Here is a 17,077-nt window from a genome sequence, read left to right on the forward strand (position 1 = left end):
AAGTATCAACACAATTCTTATCCGGTGCTCATACAGCACCAAGCACTGTGGGGCGCTGAGCTCAGCCGGGGTCTCCGGGCTGTGCGACCCACAACTGATGCGAGATCTCTCCTCTTGTGTTGCAGACCGAGTATGCAGCTGTGAGACACGGCGGCAGAAATGCTCCCACTTGACTTTTGTGTTCACATGCTCAGCCTTAAAATAAAAAGCGTGGGGCACGTACATGCATCAGGGAGACGTGATGCCACCAAGCAGCTGCCCACTGCATGAGCGTGTGTGGGGAGGAAGGTGTGGGGGCAGGCTGGCAATCGTACATAGGAACTCACACATCTTGGACCCAGCATTTCGTGGTAACCAAAAATTACCACAAGGCAAATAGTACAAGGGTGGGACATGTTTTTTATGAGACAACAGAAACGGGCAGCTTTGGGCCAGGACGTCAGCCTCACACTGCCTGCTGGTGAGGCCGAGCAGGGAGTGCGCGTGCCCCGTGCAGGCTCCCGCCATCCTGCCCCACCGCCACGGGTCCCCCCGGCCTGGGCCCCGCGCACACCGGAGGCTGCAACGTCTCCCTGCAGACTGCAGTCACCCCGGCCGCACCGCCTGTGTCTCGCAACAGGAAACCTCCCGGTGCCCAAGGTCTCCTGCTCTTGATCTCTAAAGCAAGGGGCAGAGTTCATCCCTGCAGTCGCGCTGCAGAGCAGGTCTGGCGCAGAACATCTCCGGGCAGCAAGAACCAGCGAACGCCACGGAGAAGCGGCGAAGGGAGCCAGAAGCAGCCGCTCGGCAGGGACCAGCTGGGGGTTTCCAGGCCCGATTCCTTTGTGCTCGAGACTTCCCCTTTTCCCTTCCACGGGGGCTGAATACAGTGGTGCCAAGATCACGCTGTGGCTGGGCACCAACTCCTCGACCCTGTGTGACCGCAGGGGCAGCATCAGAGCCCTGCCAGAGCGAGTCTGTGCTGCGCTGGGCATGGCAGCAGGTGGCACTTTCCCATCGGGTGCGAGGATTTCTATGAAACCTCTTTGCATGAACTGGGCATCTACTGGGGCTGCCCGGACCCCGGGCACCACGCGGTTGGGAATCCTGTGCATGGTGGGTAACGGGATTGATGGCAGAGCTTACTGCCCCATCACCCCCCACAGAGCAGGGAGAAGGGGCCAATGGGACCCAAAGTGTAAGTAATCCCTCAGCAGAACTGCGGGGGCTGTGTCGACTCCCACTGCTGCCCACTGAACAGCCCTTTAATGCAGCCCACACAGCTCCATGCTCAGGACTGCTTTCTGCCCCGGGGCAGTGTCTTGGAGCTGGGGAAATCAGCAGGCCTGAGTCCTACAGCTCCTAGCATCACTGCCCCCCCCCGAAGAGTTCCCTGGACTGCGGGAGGGCTGGGACGTGCAGGTAACCTGGACTGGAGCAGCCGTGCATCCAGAGGGAGGTCAGAGATACCATCAGCAGCACCAGGAGACCCACTGCCGTGTAGCGCACGGCCTCCTGCCTGCACCCGCTGCGAGGGGCTGGGGAGGAAGAGGACAGTGGAGGACCGTCAGGAGCTGAAACCACCCTCTTTGCCCCTTAAACTCTTCAGGCTGCATTTCCTGGGATTCCTGAGTCCTTTGTATGTCCCTCTATGATCCAGTCCTGTCCTTCCGAGGCGGAGGCTGGAGCCCTTGTGTGTCTGGGATGGACCCTGGAGGGTGCAGGTTTGCCCATAAACAGCATCAGCCCTGCAGAGCCCACCATCCTCCTTGGCCTGCCTGCCCCTCACCCCCACACACATCACTCACTCCAGGGGCTCCCATCGCTCCTTGACTCTTCCTTCTCCCCTGCGGCTCTCTGCTTTGCCTCAGAGGTGAGAGCATCTATTGACAGGCAACAGGGGACATGCAGAGTCAAAGAGAGTTACTGGGAACAAGGGGCCTTTCTTCCTTCCTTAATGTCTCTGCTAATGGAGAAAAGTCCCCAAGGAACAACTTTCCAGCTCTGCAGCTTGGCAAGCAACACCCAAGCTTCTCATTGCACACACGAGGCTGGGATCCTTGTTCCAGGGGAGTAAATGGGATGTTGGCCCTTCAGCGAAATGCAGCCAGAGCTTCACCAATGCACTTCAGAAGCTATTGGCAGTTTCAGTGCTAAGAGCCGGCATAGACCCACTCACGTGCAAAATAGACGGCGTGTCTGGTAATGCTGCTTCCAGATAAGTTGAATGTGACCTCGCAGATGATGACCGCCCCACTGGCCCAGCTGGCCCAGGGGATGCTAATGTGATGGATGAGTGTTAAGGACCCATCACTGGCTTCCAGTGTGCGTGGCACCCCCTGGGCTGGCTCCTCTCTGAGAACACGCCAGGACACCTGGACGAGGTTGGAGATGCCCCGGATCACACAGTCCAGATGTGCAGGCTCCCTGGCTCCGTCCTCCCCTGCAACGGGGCCCAGGAGCAGCACGGAGCTGCTGTCTGTGAAGCTGTCTGGGCAGAAAGGAAGCCAAGACAGGGTTGAGCTGCAGCCTGGCCACAGCTGCGGGTCTGTCAAGAGCAATAAATTCTTACTGGGGAATAAGGAAACATGCCATGCCCTGCTGAACCAGCCCAACACACAGCTGTCCTAGCCAGGAGAGAGCCGGGCAGCCTTCTCAGGGAGCACTGGCACCTTCGGGAGATCACAATATGCTCACCCGCCGTCACGGCTCGGAGGGAGAAACATTCCCCGCCTGGCTGCACAGACCAGCCCCACGGAGACCCCAGCACTTCCCTGCACCACTTGCCAGGTTTCCCATGAGAAAAACACTGCATAGCCCCTTCTCCCTCTGCCTTTGGTAGTTAAGTCTGAACCCATTTTACCTGGCTAAAAACACAGCTTTGCTTAAGCAATCTACTCTTCAGTTTTACAGTTTCTTGAGGGTTTCTAATGCAACACGAGCAACGAGACACTCAGATATTCTAATTAAACAAGCAATGGGTTGTTACCTGCAACAATCACCGTGGTTCCCTTCGCAAAAGTCAAGGACTTGGTGGCTGCATGTGCACAGTAATAAATGCCAGAATCCTTCCTTTGGATGTCCCTGATTTCCAGTGTTGTGCTGCGACTCTGATGCTTGCAAGCAAATCTGCTCTCATATCTCTCATCTACACACTTCTTAATGCGCATGGGGGCCTCACCCGCCCTTTTCAGATACCAGTGCACTTTTGCTCCCCATTCCACATCTTCCCTGGAGGAGCAGGGGATCTCTGCCGTCCCACCGACTTCCACAAACAGGAACCGCTGAGGCTGGTGCAGCTGTAACTGGACTCCCAACACTGTGGAAACACAACAGGGCAATCGTCAGCTTCCAGCGGGTCTCGGGCTGACACAGGTGCCCTCATGTCTCCAGACCAGCAGGCATTTGCTGCTAATACAACGACAACAGGCAAATACAACCCAACTCCTGCACGTCCCACCCATGAACTAGGAACATAGAGCTCTCCAGAGCGACTGAGCTAACATCCCGCTCAGCTCCAGCGCTCTGTGCCCCAGGCCCTACAGAGCCGTACCTAGGGATGACAGTATCAGGCATTCGTGGAGCAACATTTCTGTAGGGAGAAGCAATGTTGCCTGGCTGCCCTCGGGGCTCAGGTCCTGTTTGCTGCTGCAGCCACAGGGGCAGCATCAAGGAGCTCCTCCCGGGGGATGTCCTACCTGACACAAGCAGCACTATCAAGTCATCTGAGGCACCCATAGGTGACACCACCTGCCTCTTGCAGTGTCACTGCCTTACAGGGGGCAGGGTTGGACTCTCCTAGGGAACAGCTATAACTTGGTAGGCAACCAAGTCATCTCCCGTGTCTCCAGAGTAGAAGACCATTTGCATCAGTGATTTAGGCACTTGTGATACTAAGGGTTTGTCCAACAGAGCCCCACCCAACTAAGCCAGGCTGTGAATTCAAAGGGCAACTGGGTTTACCACTCGCGCCCTGGGAGGACACTGCTCTTCTGCACCCGGACATTGGTGCAGTTCAACCTCGGCTCTTCCTGGCCATCACCCAGCTAGGCCGGCTTCTCCCTCTGCGGTGCTTGGGCAGGTCCCTCCTCACGGACGCCCTTTCTCTCTGGTTCCTGGCCTCGGCATGGAGATTCGGCTGCTCAGCTGAGTTCTGGGAGCTCAGCGACGGCAACCTATTTCCACTGAAGCTTTTGCTGGGATTGTGAGAGCAAGTCAGCTAGTTCCAGAAGGTTTTATACCCAATGGAGATTATAGAGGATGGAGGAGGGCTTTTCTCTGTGGTGCAGAGGACAGGACTAGACGCAGCGGCTCAAGCTACAGCAAGGAACATGGAGGTTGGAGGAGAAACTTTCTAACTCCGAGGGTGGCCGAGCATTGAGCAGGCACCAGGAGACCCTGTGAGGTCTCCATCCCTGGAAGTGCTCAACAGCAGGTTGGACAAACCCTTGGTGTGGACGGTTCAGTCAGGCTATTATCACCCAGCAGGGCCTGGACTAGCTGCGACCCTGTGAGGTCCCTTCCAGCCCTGCTTTCCTGTGATCCTCTGTTCTTTGCTGGCCCTTTTCCCTTTGGGCCCAGTGAATTGCTAAAACAGTATTTGGTAAGGGCTGGAAATGATTGATTTGGCCTCTGCAAAGACCTGCCTTCCTCTTCCAGCTTGTGGTTCAGTGTGATACCTTCCAGATAAGCAAGCTTGAGAAAAACACCAGCACAGGAAAAACAGAGCAGACCACTAAATGTGTCACTAGCCAGTCATACAGACCCACAGCAGTGCAATGCGCATACTGAGACTGACCACAAAGGCAGGTCTGGCACAGGCATGACCGTTAGCCTGGGAGAAGCAATCAGGGGTGGGAGGGAGAACACAGTGACTGTTCATTGTTTCAGCCTTAGCATAGCAATTAAAATGCACAAATTGGTAGAGTCACCACCGCTGCTTGCTGGCTCTGAGGCCAGATCACAATACTGGCGAGTGGCTGTAGCTCAAGCAGTTTCTACCAGCCACTGCTGGGCTGATGGAGTTTCATTGACTTGTATCAGCAAAGATCTACCCTACAGCTGAAGTGCAAGTGAGAAACATAAATTGCCTTTCACATCGTTGCAGTTAACTAAGGAAATAGAAGCAGAACCACTGCAGCTCCTGATTCCTTTGCTGGAAGGCTTTGAAATAAGAGAGGCTTTTGAATCATAGTTTGAATTAAAAAACTCAATGGGAGTGAAAGGGGTACCAGAGATGAACACCTGCAAGGTGACAAAAAGGAGTCTTCCCAGTCAGAGACAGCACAGGCCTTAGCACATGGGTCTGAAATGCTTCTGTGTCATGGTTATCCTTAGCAAATTTCTCCCACCAGTATTGATATCCTGGGACAGGACATCAATATACTTGTCCCTAACTATAGCACAGAAGTTTTAGCAATGGCAAAGTCATGCTACCGAGTCCCTGTACTACAGTGGAGCAGGAAAAAGAGGCTCACTTGGAAATGTGCTGGTACTGATTGGAATTTGCTAAAAAAAAACCAAACAAACCCCAAAAAAGAACAAAAATCTTCTCCTGCCTCCAACCCAGACTGTTGGAGAAATGTTTTTGATTATTGAAGGAAAGTGCAAGTTCTGTGAACGAATGTGTAAAACTAGATATGGAAGGTAACCCTAGGGTGCTACCCACGGCCATGTCTGGATTCGGGGTCCTGGGGTTTCAAACAGCCTTGGTCAACCTCCCAGCCCCTAAGGCTGGGGCCACCTCTCCGTGGAGCGCTTTCTTGTGGTTTCCGCACACGTTGCAGTACATACAATCCAGCTATTTACAGCTTATTATTTACCAAACAGTTCCCATATGAATGGAGTTAACAGCAGAAGAGGATATCAATCATCTAATTGTTGGAGGCAGGTATTCCTTTCTATTCCTCCATCCAGAGACTAATAAGCTGGGATCTTTTGACCCCAGCTGACTTCCTGCCCCTGGGGCAGGGGCTGGACCCAATGATCTTACGAGGTCCCTTCCAGCCCAAATGTCTATGAAACCTATGAAAACGCTCTGTACAAATTGAATCAAAGACACCCTGAGTACAACTCCCCAGCTTAACCCTTGGGACTGCAGTAAAGGAGCACACGGGGTAAACAAGACATCTGCTCCCTTCACGCCGGCAGCACAACACCCAGGACTGGTACTGCTGCTCCAGAAAGTCCTTCTGTCTGCTACAGCCTCACGGGGAGGAGACACTTTCCTCTGCTCCGTGTCTGTGGGATCACCCTTTTTCCTCCGCACAGGTCCCTCTGCCTCACAGAGGGAAAAAGGGCACCACGTTATCTTCTCCCATCACTACAGCAGGGTGCAGAGCAGTTCCTCCCCGAGCGCGGTGGTCCCGGGCGCCTTCCCTTCTCTGAGCCGGCCTGAGTCCTGGGGCTGAGTTCCTGCCCCTCTCCTGCCTCGGGAGCCGATTAAAAACATGCCCATGCTCTTGCAACCTTCCCCGCTCTGCCTTTGCAGGGATCCTAAGCCCTGCTGCAAATCCAGCAGCAGCTGGTCCAGCATTTGATTTCAGCTTTAAACTGGAAAACACTGAGCTTTGCCTTGAAGGGACAAAGAAGGTGGGGGGAGGTGAATTATTACGGTGAGATGAAGAAACGCAAAAACGTAACCGCGAAGCAAGCAAGGAGCCGGCAGAGACTGAAAGGCAGAGAAGAAAAGAACCCAGTGCTCCCGGGGACATGGATGTGGGCTCGGGGAGCTGTGTGGGTGGAAGATACGTATCTGTCTTGATGTGCATCTTAGAGGGCTGAATGTCTCTTTTAAAAGTTCAAGCTCTTATTTGCCAAGCTCAGATTCATGAATAAATACAATGTTAAAGACCCCTTTCACCGCCCACCCCACCTAGATCAGGGGTCTGAGCACTGCCCCTCCACACGCTGCCCCCAAGTGTGTCCCTCTCCGCTCTTCCCACGCTCCGCAGGAGGAGATCCAGGCGGCTGCACACTGCGATGTGCAAGAGCCTGGGACAGCCCTGCTCGTGTCACCACCGGCAGTGGGCAGAGATGAGATTGTTTGACCTGGAGGTCTAACAAAGCACGTTCAGCTCTCAGGGGTGTAGGAATCGTATTTAAAAGAGGCACTTTCTGCCCAGCTAGCTTGTCTCAAGCCAGATGAATAAAAGGAGATACCTCCTTCGTGTATCAAGAGTGAGCACATGCACGTGCACGCGGCTGCTTCTGAGGCTGTTTCATGCATCTGAACTGCCTGACACCTGTAGTGGGCCAAGCTGATGAGAGGGGCAGGAGCCCCGTTCACCTGGTGCCATAGCCCAGCTTGGCTGTTTCCACGAGACAGCAGGAGACGTGGCTGCGCCCTGAGCAGCTTCCAAACAAGCTTGGTGTGATCAAGTCATAGGGTGCGACTCAGGGATGTGAAGAGGAGAGAAGGCCTGTGAGGACAGAGCCCATGCAGTGGGCTGCAGGGTATGGCTGCGGTGCGCTGCCTGTTAGAGCCCCAGCCAGGCCACGTCACATCCGGCTACCAGACCACAAGTAAGGATTTGGGATGCATAAGGATGCTAAGTAGGCATAGAGAAGGATTCGGTTACTCCACTTCCGTATGTTGAAACAGCAGCTGGAAATACAAGCTCCCGGGTGGGCTGGAGCATCTGTGTGTGTTGGCACAACAGGGATCATGTTGGACTGCAGCCTGGCAATGGGCAGCGTTCCCGCTGGCACACTGCAGGGCAGCACGTTTGCTCTGTGGTTGGCACGAAGCTTGTATGAAGCTGGAATAAATGTCCCACAATTGGCATTTTATTCCTGGAGCGAAACCAGCTGGAGCTGCAATGGCATTTACACCGCACGCTGCCCCACAGCCCTTCGAGGGGAAACATGATGTCTTCCCCTCTCTGTGGCAGTCTCTCAAGATATCTATTCAGAAGCAGTCTTTTCTCTGTCTTGTACCCGCACCTTTTCAACCCTGAAGAAAGGCAGGACTTGTTTGACTCACTGGGAGGAGTCTGCTCTGCGCTATCTGCAGAACAGGTATTGCTGTCCAACGCGCCGCCGGTTGTCTCATGCTGTCATGCCGCCATGTTCACGTTGGTTCTGCGTTACAAAACCCTCTTTGCCCTTTCCCCTGACATGATGCAAAGTTGCTTGAACCACAGTCCCTGGCTGCGACTTGGCCTCAGTTTCCCCTCCAACTCGTTTCTTTTTAGACCAGTGATTCTCAATCAAGATGCTGCAGGGGGGCACCCATGCACCTTGTTGGGTGTGCAAGCATGATTTGCACAAGAAATCCAGAGATTTCATGTAGGAATCCCAGTGTTAAAAGCCTTCTGACCGGAGGGGGTCCGAGCTCTTTACAAAACAAGAACTACCCTGGCATGGGTGACTGGTGCCTCCCGAGTTTGGAGGGGCACCGGATGGCTGACGGGGATCCCTCCCATGGCTGATTGCTGGGCCAGCTGGCACTTCTGACCCCCTATGCATCGCCAATGTACCCAGGTCTTTTTCTGCAGTCAAAATATCAAGAGAAAGCAAAGTGCTGGTATGTTCCAAAGGAGACCTGGGTCTACGAAGGTTGAGAACCATCTCCAAGCGCTATGTACAGCGCCGGGCACGGCTTTGTGATGCCACACTTGTGTCACCCCGTCGCCATGGAGACCGGGGGCAGGTATAAATACCAGCAAGCGGGCTCCACCTGGTCAGTCTCGGCTCAACAAGAGACTCGCCGGTCGGCATGCATCGTAGCGTTAGGAGATTGTTGGGTTAGCAGTGAGAAGATAGGATAGGAAGGAGCTGACACAGTAGTAAGACAGTAGATATTAGATAGCTAGAAGTAGTTTAGATTGGAGATATAGATAGTTTAGACTTCAGGATAGGAAATAGGGTACCTAGGGTAGGCCTGCCCTTTGTGGAGCCTTCAGGCTTGAAAATGCCTTTCCCAAAACTCACTAACCCAGCTAACCTGCCTGTGGTGCCCTCACCGCCAACACCCCAGTGGGCACAATGCCCCTCAAACTCTCCCATTGACCGTTATCTTGGTCCGGTGGGGGACCATCACCTCCCCTGGGTTTGTGATCCTGTAGCAACAGGCGTGCCCCTCAGAGGGGCTCGGGTCTCCCCCCTCACTGCGTACAGCTGTTGCATGTCTGACGGGCTTGGGTTTGCTGCTTAACTTTGGGCAGTTGGGCTTGATGTGGCCCGGCTCCCCACAGTTATAGCACCCCCTCTTCTCCAAATTGGGAGGTTTGGTCGAATCAGGGGCCTCCTTACACTCGGTCTGGGACGGCCCCTTTTCCCCTTTTGGACCTGGCCCTCCCCTCCCCACTCTTTGGACCCCTTTATGTTCCTTCCCAGAGCAGGGAGGCTTCTTGTCTGACCCCTCACGATTAAGCAACAGCTGATCCGCAATTTCAGCGGCCTCATAGATGGTTTTGGGGCCCCTGTCCTTGACTAGGGTTTTAATCTCCCTTGGACAGCAATAATAAATTGTTCCAGCGCCATGAGATGGTGCAATTTCTCGATATTGTCAGTCTTGGCCCCGTCTGCCCGTTTAAGGAAAGCATCCCACACCAAGGCCACATAATCAGCCATTGACTTCTCGGGTTGTGGGCAGAGATTCTGGAATTTTTTCCAGAAATAGTCCGGGCCTAACTTGAACCTTGCAGCCACGGCCTGTTTAAAGGTATCATAGTCATCAGCCACATCTGAGGGCAGGCTGTTCAGGACCACCGCCAGGTCCCCATCTACCAGAGCGGCCATGTGCAGCATGTACTCCTCGGGCACCTTCCACTGTCGGGCTTGCTTTTCAAAGATGCTGAGGAATACTTCTGGGTCATCTCCGGGTCGGTAGCGAGCGAAGGCTGAGGAGTTCGGTTTGGGGCGTCCCCCAGGCGCTCGCAGAGGGCCCGCATCTTCCCCGTTGGGCTGCAGACGGAGTACCTCAAGTTCGTGCTCGCACTTGAGCCTTGCCTCTTGGGCCTCCAGTTCCATCCTTTTCAGCTCCAGCTGTGCCTTCTCACGCTGGGCCTCCAGCTCCATCTTTTTCAACTCTAGCTCATACTTGAGCTTGCTCTGTCACTCCCGCTCCCCAGCTTCTACCCGCATCTGGTACCTCCAGCGCTCCTCCGTAGGGGTTGATCTCCCTGAGGGCTGCAGACTTGGCGTGCGGCGCTGTGATTCTGGGGAGGACTCAGGAGTTGGCGTGCATGAAGGTTGCTCTGAGGCCGAGTCATTGTCGCTCAGGAGTTTAATCAGTTCTTCCTTCTTTAGCCCTTTCTTCACATGAAGGCCTCTCTCTTTCGCCCGTTCTTTTAGTTCGGGCACGGTCATTTGGACGTACTGGTCCGCCATCCTGGCTATCTACACTATCCAGTCGACCCCATGCCGAATTAGAAATTGTTTGCTCAAGGGATATCAGTGACTCTATTACTCTTCCCAAATTATGCCTGCAAAACAGCGGGGTATTGCCGCTTGGAGTATGCGTTGAGCCGCCCACCTCCCTGCGCCCGACCAACTGCCAGGCCCCGAATGCCTCCCTAGGGGCACCTTACATCCGGCTGACCCCTTCCTGGAGCACACTCGCTAGCCTGGGGGTAACGTCGCCACCACCACCCCGAGAACGGACTCACTCTCGGCCCTGTGTCCTTGGGGAAACACAGGCCTAAAGTCCTACGGGTACTCGACCCAGTACAGGCTCTTGGGGCACTTCCCCAAGTCTGGGGGCAAAAAGTAAAGTCTCCCTTAGTCCGCAGACCTAAGGGGTCTCTTAGGTATAATTTAGACCCACCCCTCAATAAGTCTCCCACACCGATCACAAAGGAGAACTTTATTGATTACAGGAGTAGGGTGAAAGTAGGGTACAAGACTGAGCAATATTCTAGAAATCCTAAAGAGCAAACAGTTTGGCTGAGGTAGCCTTTTGATCATGCATCTGAGTTACTGGCAGCTAGATATCTAACCAGATCTCGAGTAGCTTCCTCACAAGCATCTTCCAAAGGCCGTTTGGAGGCAGGCTGTTCCTTGCTCATGAGTTCTGGGGGAGAGAGCCCGTTTCAGATGGTAAAACTTCTCTGAGTCTGTCTGCAGGATGAATTCAAAGAAAGATGTATGGATTTCAGGGAACACAGTAATGAGTTGAAGCTGTTTGTAGATCCATTTGGAACGGATGCCACTGATGGTCCTGGTGATGGAAATAACTGACATCCAAAATAACAGTGCCTTGAAGAGAGCTTCTGCAGAACATGACCTACAGGTTTCCCAGAGGTGGTGGAGTCACCACCCTTGGAGGTTTTCAGGACCTGGCTAGACAAAGCCTCGGTGAGACGATCGGGCTGGGACTCGTCCTGCTTGGGGGTTGGACGAGATGCGACCTCCCAAGGTCCTTTCCAACCCCCCTTTTCTATGATTCTGTGTCTCTGATGTTGCCTCCTTTCCTGTGGGGGTCAGGCCTCTGCTTGGGGGCTCCTGAGTGCATTTTCACCGGCTCCTCCCTGGCCTCACGCAGCAGGGGTCAGACAGGGCTGGTCCTGCCCTGAGCCGGGGCTGGACCGGAGGGAGCAGAGGCGAAGGACCCCGCTTGGCCTGAATGGCTTGGGACGCAATCAGATGCTGCTTGGACACCGCTGTGGGGGGCAGGATTGGGCCCAGGGCCCCTCCCCATCCGCTATATACAGCGCCGAGCACGGCTTTGTGATGTCACGCCCGTGTCATTCCATCACCACGGAGACGGGGGGCAGGTATAAATACCAGCGCCGGGTCCCGCCTGGTCAGTCTCGGCTCAGCCAAGAGACTCGCCGGTCGGCGTGCATCGCAGTGTGAGGAGGTTGTTGGGTTAATAGTGAGGAGCTGGATGGGTAGGAGTTGACAGAGCGGCAAGTTAGTGGATGTTAGGTCGATAGAAGTAGCTCGGACTGGAGGTAGATAGCGATACTTCAGACTTTAGATAGTTAGGAGAGGAAATCGGGTACCAAGGGTAGGCGCAGCGTGACCGCTCGGGGCGCCTCTGCCCCAGGCCCCGGGCCCTTTGCAGAGCCTCAGCCTGAAAAGATGGCATTGGCGAGCCCCGCTAGCCCGGCTAAGCAGCCCGTGGTGCCCCCAGCGCCCAAGCCCCAGCTGGCACAAGGCCCCTCGAAAACCACGCTCGTGGTAGGTGATGGGGTGCGAACGGCCAGAGTCCTCCCGCGGCGCCTGGGCACAGCAGCTTCTCCCGGGACACGGGCTGCTGCTGCCCATTGCCAGGCTGAGGGGTGGGGGGGCAGCCCGGCGGCTGGGCGCTGGGGAGGGGCTGGCAGGGGGGCCTCTGCTGAGCATCTCTCCTCCTCCCCCAGCTCCCACCGCTGCACGAAGCAGGAGCACCTCGGGGGCAGGTGCTTCCACCGCCGCCTACCGGCCAGCCCAAAGCCAAGGGGAAGGTGGCCTGGGTGCGGGCCCCAATGCAGCCCCTGCCCCAATTAAGGGATAACACCAGGACGATGCCGGTGCTCAAGCCCAAGAGGAAGGTGAGTGGCTGGCAGAGCCGTGCCCTAGGGGCGCCTGCTCCCGGCCCCCGTGTGCCCGTCCCCACCCAGAAGGAGCCCAGAGGAGACCCCGTGCTTCCTTTCTTGCAGAACCTGCAGCAGTCGCGGCCTGCCTACCTCGCCACGATGCCACATGGGGCTCACGATTTGTCCCCGCTGTTACCTGTCAGCTCCATGTTTTTGAGGAACCCTGACACAGGACACAGACTGTCTGACTCACAAAGAATCGCCCCCCCCCCCAAAACAGAAGCTGATTAAGATGCAGTGCGAGACACACCTAAAGCCCTCCAGATAAGGGTGACAAAAGTGGAACAACTGCCCTAGGTCTCATTTGCATCTGAGATGGGAACAGATGACCATTCATTTACATGAGAGATGGAGAACAGAAAGCCTGAAGCAGAGAGTGCAGTGAATTCTGGGATCAGCAAAGCAGGGGAGCGCTGCATGATGGGGAAGCTGTGCTCCAGGTGCTAATCAACCCCCACACCCAGCTCAGCATTTATCAGACCAGTTCTAATCTGGATTTACAAAGGACTTTTCCTTCCCGCCCCCCCAACACACACACACCTCTAAGCAAAAGTAAGTTTATTAGGCATCTTGGGCTGTACATTCCCCGGTCCCACTATGGGAGTAAACTTAATTGGCTACAACTCGGTTGCCGGGTTAGGGAGTGCTGAGGCAACAGACCAAGTCCGAGGGGGTATGGGCAACATTTGAACAATGGTACAGGGTTCATCACAGCGTCCAGCCTGTTGGAGCCCTGGCCACAAGTGTTGTCATATTTTTCCCGAGACGACTGGCGGAAGTCCTGTCCACAACAGGTTATGAACACTCCAATAATTGCCTTAAGTCTGTTAAAAGACTATCATAATATCTGGAAAAGTCATGCTAAGCTGAGGCTTGTTCACAGCAAGTAAAAATCCAAAACCGTGATGCTGCAATCTATTGTTTCTGAAGACACCAGGAGATATCCCATCAGTATATCTGCTATCCATAGGAATGTCAAGCTGGCTCCCAAGTAGGTGTTTCCTGAGTATCAATCAAGTTCCTGAGATGTTCCACCCAGATAACCCCTTGTCAATAGAAAAGACAATTTGATTTACAATATTGAGAATGCTTGAAAGAAACTGAACTGGGGGTATAAAAATCTGAAAAAGAAGCAGCAGTGTGTGCTGACACCATCCACTTTCTTCTGGAGAGGCTGCAGGAGGCAGATCGTCTCCCTTCAAGGATCGTGCTGAGAACTTTAACCTGTCAGCTCTGCAACCCGAGTGCCTTGGACTGGGGAGATCCCAGCTCTCTCTTTTCTCTTCTCTCTAAGCATAGATTTCTGAACTTGAACTGTATTAGTTAAGCTTGAGCTAAGTTTCCCCAAATACTTAGTGAAACTAGGGTATATTGTGACTGTTTGTGTTTGTTTTTCCTTTGCATGTCTATCACTACTAGTGTCAATATAGATTTCATCTACTTAGCAATAAATAACTTTTATAGTCAAACTGGTGGTAACTGGGTATATTTTGCCTTCTTTACTTCTCTCTCCCCACTTGCTCTGTAGCAATGCCCCTCTTACCTAAGCTAAAGATCCCTGTGTAGCCCAAAAATACTGTGGGGTCTGCTCATCAAGAGACTAAAAGATTGGGACGTGCTGAGTTCGAAACACAGAAGGGGATCAGCTTGTACAGGCTGATTGACCCAGTTTGGCTCAGACGTGCCCTAATGAACTGAATGCTGGCCCATGAGGGTGTCAGCTGGCCACCCAGCCAGATTCAGAGGTCTTCTGTTTAATTGTGTGCTTGTGTCTGACTGGGGTTATGGTTGCTCTGATGAACTGATTCTTGGCATATAAGGGTGTCAGCCTGTCCATGCTGATCAACCCGGCCAGGTCAGGTATGTCACGTTAATCTGTGTGTGTGTGTTTGTGTGTATGACTGAGTTGGGGACTGGAGGAACCCAGCCCCACTGAACTGAGTCCTGCAAGATAGCACCACTGGGGGTAGGGGATTGCAGAAGGGAGAGATACAGCTCCATAATAGAAACAAGTAACACAAGCAGCACATTAATAGAATTACCAAGACCCTAGTCCTAATAAATGAGCACACCCCAAAGTAGCGGGCAAATCTGGTAACACCGCCCGTTGACCAGCCCTATAAGCCAAAGACCACCCTGATTATCACGAAGGACTATGTCCGCGAACTCGTGTAAGGCGACACATGCTTGGAGGTGCTGTCAGGGGCCCGGTGGTCTGCAGCTGCCCCGCAGAAGGGCTGTGGTGCCACGCTGGCCCGTACCGCTTCCACTGACCTCCTGCGGGGCACTAAGCAGCCCTGAAATGCCTGGGTGGGATTGGAGAGGAGCTGGGGTGTGGGGAAGTAGCTCCTGTGGCAGGGCAGGAGCAGCACGAACCCTCAGACACGAGCTGTGGGCCCTCCTCGTTGATTTAAAACGAGAGGTGTCTGCACGTTGATCCCACCGCACGTGTGGCTGGACCAGGCAGAGAGGAGAAGAAGGACCCCCTGAGCCTGACCGGTTTGGGACAGAATCAGATGCTGCTTGGACACCGCAGGCCCCGGGAGAGGCCGGGGAGGGGGCGGTAAGGTTGGGCCAGGGCCCCTCTCCAGCTGCTACGTACAGCACCGGGCACGGCTATGTGATGTCACACCCATGTCATGCCATCGCCGTGGAGATGGGGGAGGTGGAGCAGGGAATAAACACTGGCGCATTTAGCATTTATTATTATTATCTAATATATTACGATGATTCTATTAACCCAGTTCAGGGAAGGGAGACTCCGTGCCCTGACACCGACTCTCTCGTGCCCTCTTGCCCATCCCCCAGCCTTCCTAGAGAGAGACCGCCCCAGCAGACGCTCATCCTGAGCAGGGCAGAGTATGAGCGCATTAAGGCCCAGTGCGTCATTGAGGATCGCCAGGCCAAGGCAGCAGCCTACAAAGCCAAGAGGGATGCCACGATGGTAGTCGCCTCTTCTTGCTTCCCCTGTGCTAGGTGGTTTCGAGGCTGGGTCCCTGGTGCTGTGGGATGGGGTGGGCATGTGCCAGGACTGACCATGTGGGCAGGGGACCAGCTCCCCGCCTGCCACGGGCTGCTAGCAACCTGCTTCTCCCCTCCAGGCCGCTGTGGCCCAGCGCAAAAAGGCCATGAAAGAGAGGATTCTTCTCAAGCAGAAGGTAGAGAAGAGTGACCTGGAGAAGGAGGCCGAGGAGCGAGGCAACTACCTGCTGCAGCGGGCCTACAGGATGCGTCTGGAGCAGGAAGATGAGATGAAGGACATGGAGGAGGTGGGCCGCAGGCGCAGGCTCTCCGGCTCCTCTCTCCCCTGCCCCCCTCCCCCTGCTGCCCCGTTGCCCCCAGGCTCCAAGTGCTCTCGCCCGAAAGGCAGAGCCGTGCTGCATCTCCTGCCCCTGAGCCCTGCGCTCCCTTCTGCGCTCACGGGAGCTGTGCAGACACCCAGAGACAGGCAGACACCCAGAGACAGGCAAGGGACTCCCCCAAGGGCACACACACAGTCAGTGGCAGAGCCAGGAATAGGCCTGAGCCCTGCCTCCCACTGGAGCCCCCACAGCCCTGGGTCTCTTCCCCGCTCTGCGCCCCACCTCTGGGTCCCTCTCCCAGCCTGGTGCTCTGCCCTGCAGATGATCGTGGATGCCAGGTGCCATGCCGTCCTGGATGCCCAGATGTCGGAGAAGCAGCAGATGGGGAAGGAGCTGGAACAGGAGAAACACCTAGACAAGAAGACGGAAATGGAGTGCCAGAAAGTCGTCCGGATGCAGGAAGAGCTGGAGGAGAAGAGGAAGCAGGAGCTGATCCAGTGAGCAAGAAGGCCCTGCCCCAGCACGACCAGGCAGGGGCTGCCTCAAACGTGGGCACTTCGCACGTGCAGGACCTCGCGTGGAGGCCGAGACAGGGGCGCCCCACACTCAGCTTGGCCGCTGGACGGCAGCCTGGGAGCAGACCTGGAGCCCAGCTGGTCTTGCAGGGGTCCTGCTGGCGAGGAGCCCGGCGCCAGCGGGCAGCACGTGCGACCGTTCTTGTGTTTTCCTCAGGGGGAGACGCCAGATTGAGAAGCAAATGGCAGAGAACGAGAAGGAGAGGGCTGTGGCAGAAAGCCAACTTTGTTTCTCCCCAAAATCTCTGAGCTGCAACCATTTGATTAGGGTGGGCCCTGCACACAGGGGACCGCACCCTCAGCCTGTCTCTTTAGGTAACCTGAGCTGGCTGCATCCCTGAGGGAGGGGGGACCTGCTCCCTCTGCCCATGGGACTTGAATCAATTACCTGGGTGGGGGGGCATCTACCTGTGGAGCTGGAATCTGCCCGGTGACAGGTGATGTATCTCAGATTGGTTGGCTGATTGATAGCCATGATGCACAAATGCGGGTCGTTTCCTTGGAGGCGCGCAGAGATCACAGACACACAAACATCAGCCGGCACAAAAGGATGTATTTGTTTGCAAACAAGGTCAGAGTGGGGCATTGATGCCCAAATCAGCTTCTGACAAACTAATTGTGTTTGCAAGCGGAATTTATCTTCTCTCTCTTGATCACGTGTGCAGACACCGGAACTCTTACAGTTACTTCTGTT

General features: G+C 54.9%; 1 protein-coding gene and 1 pseudogene across 1 annotated transcript; both read right to left on the reverse strand.

The window, feature by feature from the left end:
* Positions 1-1,347: 1,347 nt before the first annotated feature.
* Positions 1,348-3,569, reverse strand: LOC149851814 (uncharacterized). The gene is made up of 5 exons (XM_090030342.1): positions 3,533-3,569; positions 2,969-3,298; positions 2,159-2,470; positions 1,788-1,862; positions 1,348-1,517 (listed from the first exon to the last, which is right to left on the reverse strand). The coding sequence occupies exons 1-5, from the start codon at positions 3,567-3,569 to the stop codon at positions 1,348-1,350; spliced, it is 924 nt and encodes a 307-aa protein (XP_089886468.1).
* Positions 3,570-9,414: 5,845 nt separating this feature from the next.
* On the reverse strand, positions 9,415-10,314 carry LOC149851815 (uncharacterized; annotated as a pseudogene).
* Positions 10,315-17,077: the final 6,763 nt, after the last annotated feature.

This window comes from Crocodylus siamensis, unplaced genomic scaffold, assembly GCF_052110815.1.
Source record: "Crocodylus siamensis isolate JL-2025a unplaced genomic scaffold, ASM5211081v1 HiC_scaffold_164, whole genome shotgun sequence".
Taxonomy (NCBI): Eukaryota; Metazoa; Chordata; order Crocodylia; family Crocodylidae; genus Crocodylus; species Crocodylus siamensis.

Excerpts from the sequence above, each read along its gene's own strand:
- LOC149851814 (XM_090030342.1), bottom strand. The coding sequence starts at position 3,569 with ATGTTGCTCCACGAATGCCTGATACTGTCATCCCTAG. Across the intron at positions 3,299-3,532 it reads CCTGATACTGTCATCCCTAG|TGTTGGGAGTCCAGTTACAG; the intron begins GTACGGCTCTGT and ends GTGTTTCCACAG. Across the intron at positions 1,863-2,158 it reads ACACGCCGTCTATTTTGCAC|ATGCTCTCACCTCTGAGGCA; the intron begins GTGAGTGGGTCT and ends GCCTGTCAATAG.